The sequence below is a fragment of the Anopheles darlingi genome, chromosome 3 (assembly GCF_943734745.1).
Source record: "Anopheles darlingi chromosome 3, idAnoDarlMG_H_01, whole genome shotgun sequence".
NCBI classification, from domain to species: domain Eukaryota; kingdom Metazoa; phylum Arthropoda; class Insecta; order Diptera; family Culicidae; genus Anopheles; species Anopheles darlingi.
Genome location: NC_064875.1, coordinates 54,242,042 through 54,249,541, shown reverse-complemented (window position 1 = coordinate 54,249,541; position 7,500 = coordinate 54,242,042). Strand labels below are relative to the sequence as shown.

General features: G+C 51.7%; 2 protein-coding genes across 11 annotated transcripts in view; one reads left to right on the top strand and one right to left on the bottom strand.

Annotated features, from left to right (window-relative positions):
* Window positions 1-7,500, top strand: part of LOC125955051 (clavesin-1-like) — a 165,475-nt gene that overhangs the window by 72,175 nt on the left and 85,800 nt on the right. The gene's annotated exons all lie outside the window — the stretch shown is intronic.
* LOC125954965 (transcriptional regulator ovo-like) overlaps window positions 1-7,500 on the bottom strand; it is a 63,200-nt gene that overhangs the window by 15,367 nt on the left and 40,333 nt on the right. For all 10 annotated transcript variants that reach the window (XM_049685708.1, XM_049685703.1, XM_049685704.1 and 7 more), the window contains one exon: window positions 2,268-2,588. In XM_049685708.1, coding sequence (XP_049541665.1) covers window positions 2,268-2,588 — 321 coding nt within the window. The remainder of the gene's footprint in view (window positions 1-2,267; window positions 2,589-7,500) is intronic.

Below are 7,500 nucleotides of genomic sequence, written 5' to 3'. Positions count from 1 at the left end.
GTGTGTGCGTATGGTGCGCACCCAAAACCGACACCGAAAGTTGTTGATACGATTCCAATTGGATGAAGCTAGCCGCACACAAATGGAGTCGGGCGGTTTCGATAGGTCACCCACTTTGTACGCAAATTATGACGTAATGGGTATTGAAGGGGGAGGCCCCACTCCCATCATCGACCCACCCAGGCTGTCCAAATCAGGCCCAAAAATAGTAACTGTAACTGTTGCTGCCACTGCCACTACCACTGCTGTGTTGCTTCTGTTGTTGCTGTTGCTGCTGCTGCTGCTCATTTGAGCAGATGTGATGCTAACAGACACATATGATGTTCGCAGCAGGACCCCCTTTTATGGGTATACTGCTGCTGCGCTCCACCTCGGTACAACGGTGACACAACGCATACAGAATAAGGTGCGATCCAGTGCATCGTCCGTCTGGTGGTGTGTCTGCCAAGTGAGCCAATAGTAGTAGTACTGTCTCTCTTGCTGGAAGCAAAAAACATTGCGAACAAAACGAAGGTTAAGCGCGCGTGCGCTACACTCGCGTCCGTATGGCGAACAATCGACGATGAGATAGCTCCTCTGGTCTTATCATGGACCTTGTGCATGGCAGCAACAAGAGTGTAGACACACTGATCGCATACAGTACACTGATATCTGGGACAGCTGGTGCAGCTGCGGTGAAAGAACGGGAACATCGCGAACTCGCTGTTACATGTTGATGATCGCATTGGCACACACAGTTGCGATCGTCTGGATCTGGATGACGCTCTATCGCTCTACCTCTCTTCTCTCGCGCAGGGGGGAAACCTGATGTTGCTGCGGGTGATTGATTTGTATGCATTATTCTCGCCCAGTGCTGATCATTTCGCTGATGTACAGGGCACAACTGCAGCTTCCCATAAGGCGAGCCACATCACCTCGACCACGATCCACCACCAACATCATCTGGCGATCATCGTCAACTTCATAAGAGAATGGAGCCGCCCGGGACTGCCTCTTCACATACATCCCGTTAGCAACACAATCGCGCCGCTGGACGGTGCTGGAGAACGTATCGCTCTTATTGGGTCAGGCTCGACGACGACGACGACGACGCCGACGGATCTCGCAAATGAAAGGTCCCGGGTCGTGTGGTGCGGTCGAGGGGACTACCCCAATCAAGGGGCACCACAATACCCGCAGCTCCCGCCGCGTTAGTGGACTCGTTGCGATCAGCATTCAGAGCAGACGGTGAAGGAGAAGAAGAAAAGAAGATTTATTGCAGTCACTGGGCCCTGAATGGCCCCGAAATCCCCGCCGTTCGCACCAGCCCATGCTAATTTCTCCGCCTCGAGCAGCAGCAGCACCGTCTGGTCACGGTGGTCAGCCTCCGAGATGCCAACTGGCACCGGAGAGAAATGAAAGATTTCGTTGGCCGGATTCTGCATAGGCGAAGGGGACACCACCAGCACACCAGCTGCTGGTCCCACCGACAAGCAGCAATGGGCGGCAATGGAAAGGGAGTTTTTTTTTTGGAAATCGAGCGAAACCAAAAAAAACAAAATGATGTCCTACATCCTACGCGGCTCTTGTTCTCCTCCACAGTCATTCTCCACCTTCACAGTTTGCCTGCTCGTAGTCGGCTCTTGCGAGCAATCCGGTCTCCGCTTCAGCGGCTGCAACGTGAAAGGCGGCTAGAATGTGAATGGAGCTCTCTACACCCCTCCCCGCCGTCTGTGTGATTACTTATTCGATCTCGCGTGCACACGATCGTGCAGTGCGCATTCATTACTGGACAGAGCGCTGTGTCGATACTATTATTATTCGAAACGCATCGCACAGTTCAGATGCGCCGAACGGCGATAAACGCTTGGCACATCGATCGTAATCAGCGAACACGGAGCCGACCTCGATGGTCGACGGACGACATCAACATGAAGTATCTTCATCGAAAGGTCCCGAAATGGGTGTTCGAAAGCAGAGCTGCCTCCTCGCGGTATATGCATTTACCAGAGGGAACTGGTTTGCTTCGTTCGTTTGCGACCTGCAGAGCCCAATCAATGTCGCAATTGATTTCGGTTGTGATGTGACCACATTGAGAGAAGCCCCCAGTCGACCGAAGACACCATTGAGGGACCTAAAATGTAACGGGAACCTGATATCATGTTTTCGTGGACCGCGATAAAGCATGACGGCCGTCGTGTCGCGCTGGTCCCTCCCTCAAACCGCCATACATGGCCATAAGAAAGCAGCAAAACTTGTGCGTAAGGGGCACGCACACTGATGCTTACCTGTTGCAGTATCGGCCGGATGTACTTGAGCGGCAGGGGCGAGAATTTGTTCTGCTTGAGGAAGTCGTACAGATTCTGCTCCAGCATCTCGAACACCAGGCAGGTGTGGTTCTTGTGCTGGAAGCACTCGAACGCCCGCACGAAGTTGAACTCGTCCGCATTCTCCTGGCTGAGCCGGCTGAGAATCGACACCTCGATCTGGCCCTGCCGCGCGTACGACGGATGGTTCTTCAGGATCTTGATCGCGACGATGTCGCTGGTGCCTTTCTTCCAGCATTTTACCACCTGCCCGAACGTACCGCGGCCGAGGAACTCGAGCACCTAGAACGAAACAGAAAAGAAGCGAACATTATTAGAAACTGGAAGGTATCGCGCGGTTGAGGTGAGCTGTCGGGGGCAGGGGTAGACCTTTCTCGGTCCTCAGAAACTAATTAAGAGTCGCCCCTTGATATATTAAGCCAAATTTTTTCGGTAGATTGGAAAAGTGTGGGACACACTGGCCCCTGGAACCTGCTCTCTGCCGCATAATCATTAACAACACACACGCGCGCATTGGTGTGGTGTTTGCCTTGTAGCTTTCTGTGCTACCGCTGTTGACGATCTGTCCCCAAAATGCACGATCCTCCTCCTCTTCTTCGTCGCACATTCTATGAACCTACATGAAAAAAAAAAAAACACTAACGGAACCGGTTTAGGGACCCTTTTCTTATGCTGGGGATTCGGTTCGTGTCGCTTTGGTTTGGTTTGGTTTCGATTCCCTCTTCTCGCCACTCCGGCACTAACAGCTTCAGTCACACCTTGGGGAGTGCAGGAAGAAGGATGAAGTAAGGTTGGCACCCCGACCCCGATTGGCATAAAACCGATGAAATTGTGAAAGTCGCCCTGCAGCAGCAGCACCAGCACCAGCAGCGGTCGCCAAACGGCGGTGATTGGGTGGTGAATCGCCCAAAAAACACACAAGGGAACACAGCCGGTCCGGCCCGGATGATGGTGGTTGTGGTGCCGCTGGTGTGTATGTACCGTGGAGTCAACCCTTAAAAACATGTTTTCAGAGCGGTCAGCAGCGGTGTTCTTCTACTGTAGGCCTTCGTTCCCTCTCCTGTCGCGGCCTACGACGAGCACGTCGGCGGCCCGGTCGACGGTTTTGCCAAAAATCTCCCTCGACCAGCACTCGTCCGTCTGTCCTACCTCTATTTCTCTCTCGCACGCGCACGCTCGCACACCCAGTTCTGGCAAGGTTTGTTTTGAGGTCACACGCCTTAATGACTGCCTTGGATTGTTTTTCTCATTTTTTGTTTTATTATTTTTTATTATTCTGTTGTTTCTTTACCGTTTCGGTGGCAGCGTTTCCTTAATTTTCCTGTCGACCCTCTCTCTCTCTCTCCTGCTGCAAACATGCGAACCAACACGACCAAATGATAAGGGTAAAAAAAAAGGTTACTAAAAGAACCAAGCACCATTACCATTCGCCTCGTTGGTAAACTCGCGCTAGAAGCAGGCTGCCTGAGGCTTGCCCAAAACGGTCACTTGCCTCTCGACTGGTTTACGACCACGGAGGAGGAGAACGAGAATGAGCTTCTCCGGTCCGGTTATAACCGATTCGAGCACCGTGCGGGGTCAACTATTAATTCAACTTTATTTATTTGTTTGTCCATTCTTTTCTGCATTATTTTCGTTAAGTAATGTCTCCCGTGTCGCTACACCATTTTCATCGCAGTTTACATACTTCGCTTGATGCTTTGTTGGGGTGTTTGGAAGATTTTAGGTAGCGAAATGGAACTATAATCAGAATCAACTGGAACCAGTTTCGAAACAAAGGTTGAAATCAAGACATTTTCAATGGTATGGCTTAATGTTGACATTTTCGTTCATGCTAAGATGCTTTAATCGTAGAATCGCAAACTTGCACAAAAACAATGAATCCGCTTTTACAACGAAAAGGATTATATGTAAAAAGTATTGTGCGACTGGTAGCCCCAAATCCGACGAATAAGCATTGGTCGTATCGGTAAGTTCACACAACAGCGCGCTTCCCCTGATCTTCACTAGGAACTGAAAGGGGGCCCAAGATAGACCCGCAGCATTGTACCCTAGACAATGCCTAGCGCGTTTAGCGGTCAGTTCCCCTCCTATCGGGAATCGTCGGGGTGTCTGAGCATTCTGATGGAAATGTGTGGAAATGAGTTGCAACCAGCCAAGGGTTGGGAACTATTGGCACCGGCCAGAGATCTCTCCTCGCTGATTCCAATCTGCCCGAGGATCAAAACAACCGTAGCACTAGCGATGGCCATTGTGTGCGTGCGTGAGCGTCCACCAGCGTTTTATCAATTTTGCAACAAGCTCGCCGTCTACGCCGTCGTTACACGCGACCTTAGCACGGCGCTCGCTGTTGCTGACCAAAGTCGACCGATCGACCGACCGACCGACGGACTAGCCAACACAGGGCACAAGTCACGCGGTCAAAAGCAATCTCACCAAACGAATCTACTCCCCCTTCAAACGCTGTTCAGACCAAAGGGTGAGTGAGAGAAAGATATCCCCCCAAAAAATGGTCTATCCCACATAACAACAATAGACCCTCTATGATGGGATGGTTAAACGGCGGCGCTTTTCGGCATGATTTCGGCGGCCACCGACTAGTGGGTGGTGGGAGAGTTAACTGACCCCGCGACAGACGGGAACCGATAAGATAGCGACCGCACACACACACCGCACCACACCGCTTAGGTTACACAGGCTTCGTTCGGTGGTTTTTGCGATGTCAATACGTCAATGTAGTTGAGCGAAACACGTCAAAAGCAGCAGGCCGTGAGATGCCCGCCTCCTTCATCAAACGCCTAAAGCGATCGAAGCCTACTGTACACCTCCCGGCGCGTGACGCGTATTGCTGCGAGAGAAAGTTCGTGAGCAGCACCGTATGCCCTCGCCATCGATAATAAGAGTTGGTGTAGCAACCAGCACCAGCAGCCAGCAACACCAAACAGAGAGGAACAACACACGCACACATTTCAGGTAGGCCAATAGTGGCCAACAAATTATTCCAACAAAAACCGACTCCGTTGGTGGCTTCGGTAATGCCCATCACCAAAACTGAGGGTGCGCCTGTTAGTTTGTTTTAATGAGTGCGCTAGAAATTGAAAGCCAACAAAAGAAGGCGTTGAGCCGTTGTTGCGGAGACAATGTTGTGCCTAAAAAGTCAAATGGATCGCCGATATGCGAATCCGGAGGGATGATACAATCATCAGTCGCCGGGTCGCCGGCCGAGGTCGAGCAGAAGAAAGTGAACACATTATGTATGCATGGCCCCCCGCCGCCCGGGCCATGGCGGGGGAGGTGAGCTGAGGATGGACAGGCACCGGACCGACCGACCGTCCGGTTAAGCCATAAAGCACCGCAGCGCGTATCGCGCGTGTCATGCACCTCTCGAACTGGTTGATGGACTGGATGGCTGGCGGTCGACGTATGGAATGGCGTTTGGCGGCTGCGCTCCGCCTTAGCACATTAAAGTCCGAGTTTTTGCGTAAGAGAGTGAAACGTACGTGTTACGCGCGTACACACACGCGAGGCGGCCGGGAGCGACCTCACGATGAAGTTTGCTTTTCCATTTCAGGCCAGCGCGCCGGCACACAAAATCCCCTGCAATGAAGTGCACCACGCATCGAATCACAATTATCGCGGCGCGTCGTCTGTCTTTGACCTCTCGCTATACTACCTCGCACTCTCTTTCTCTCTCTACTCGATAGTGGTGCGTGTACGCCAGGACTGGACACAGGGAACGGACAGGAACAGGCCATCATGAAGGGAAGAGATATCGATAGAGGGCGCCCTCTATCGACATCAGAGCAAGTCGATGGTTCGCTGTGTCACTCAACCACAGAACCATGCGGCTAGGATAAAAGCGTATCGCACCGGGAAACCACATAAACACACACACATACACACAAATTGGAACAACTAATCGGCATGGGGTGGTGCTTTAGCGGTCGTTGGTCGTTGCCATCTCCAGACAAAACCTACTCAAGGGTACTTATGATCAGCAACGGCTCGCTGGTTCTCCAGACTCTGTCAGGCTCTAAACACTTCAACCGGCCACACACACACACACACACACACCACACTCGGTGGTGGTCTCATCTCGTTCATCGATTGATAAATGTCCGGTCCATCCATCGCACACAGCATAAACATCGATTTTCTTACGGAAAAGTGTCGTTTACATGTGCCTCTGACTCGATATTCCGGTTCTTAGGTGTCCGTAAGCATTCTGGTCTCTGACACAACGAGTTCTCTTTCAACATCTATAGCCAAAGAGAAGAAGAAGAAGCATTCTTGTTAGGTATGGCGCACGGACGAGAACCATCCAATGCAAGGTTCATCATCACAATCCGATCCGGACAACAGCCTCGCAAGATCGCCAATGAATTGCACCATCTTCCCCTCGTTCACTCTCTGCACGGACTTCTGTGAGGTGGCTACTGCGGCAAATCGTATCACAACGCACCAAAAGCCGCGCGCTACTGCTGCTGCTGCTGACATCGTAAAAAACGGGGGATTGTCTTGTCGCCACGGTCCCCCGGGGAACACCACACGACACGTTTCAGCTGACCGAAAGACTCTACGCTTCTACTCTGCCGCAGAACTAACAACTGGCCAATTCCCCCCGGGGCGGGTCTGTGCTCTTCTGCCCGCTATAGTGGAACATAATTTTTATGACATTTAGGATGCTGCTATACATGCACGGGCTGGTGACGGGCGATCCAGAGCCTCGAAGCTTAGTAGTGAGACCCCGCGTGGAAAAGACTTGAAAGCACCCTTGACTCTGCGTCTTCCGTGTTCGTGAGTGTATGTATGTGTGCGTGTGTCACATGCGCATCCGTAACCGTCCTGTTTTGTTTCTGCAACATCCGAAAGGCTGCAAATGACCGGCATACGGTAATGTGGTCACCACCAATGCATAGAGAGAGCATAATACCTTCCTCATCTCATACACCAACTGAGGGAGTTCCGTTGGAGGTTGACATAGAAGACTAAACGTAACAGACACACACATACACACATCTAACCCCGCCAGACGCTCCCTCCGATGATGCTCGTTGATGATCATTGTTGAGGGCAACGAACGCAACAATTTGCGTCAGTCAGCCACCAGCATACCCAACCAGCCAGCCAGCGGGTTTTTATGATGTTTGTTTGTTTCCTTTTGCTATTGATATTGCACTTTGCCACCTCCGTG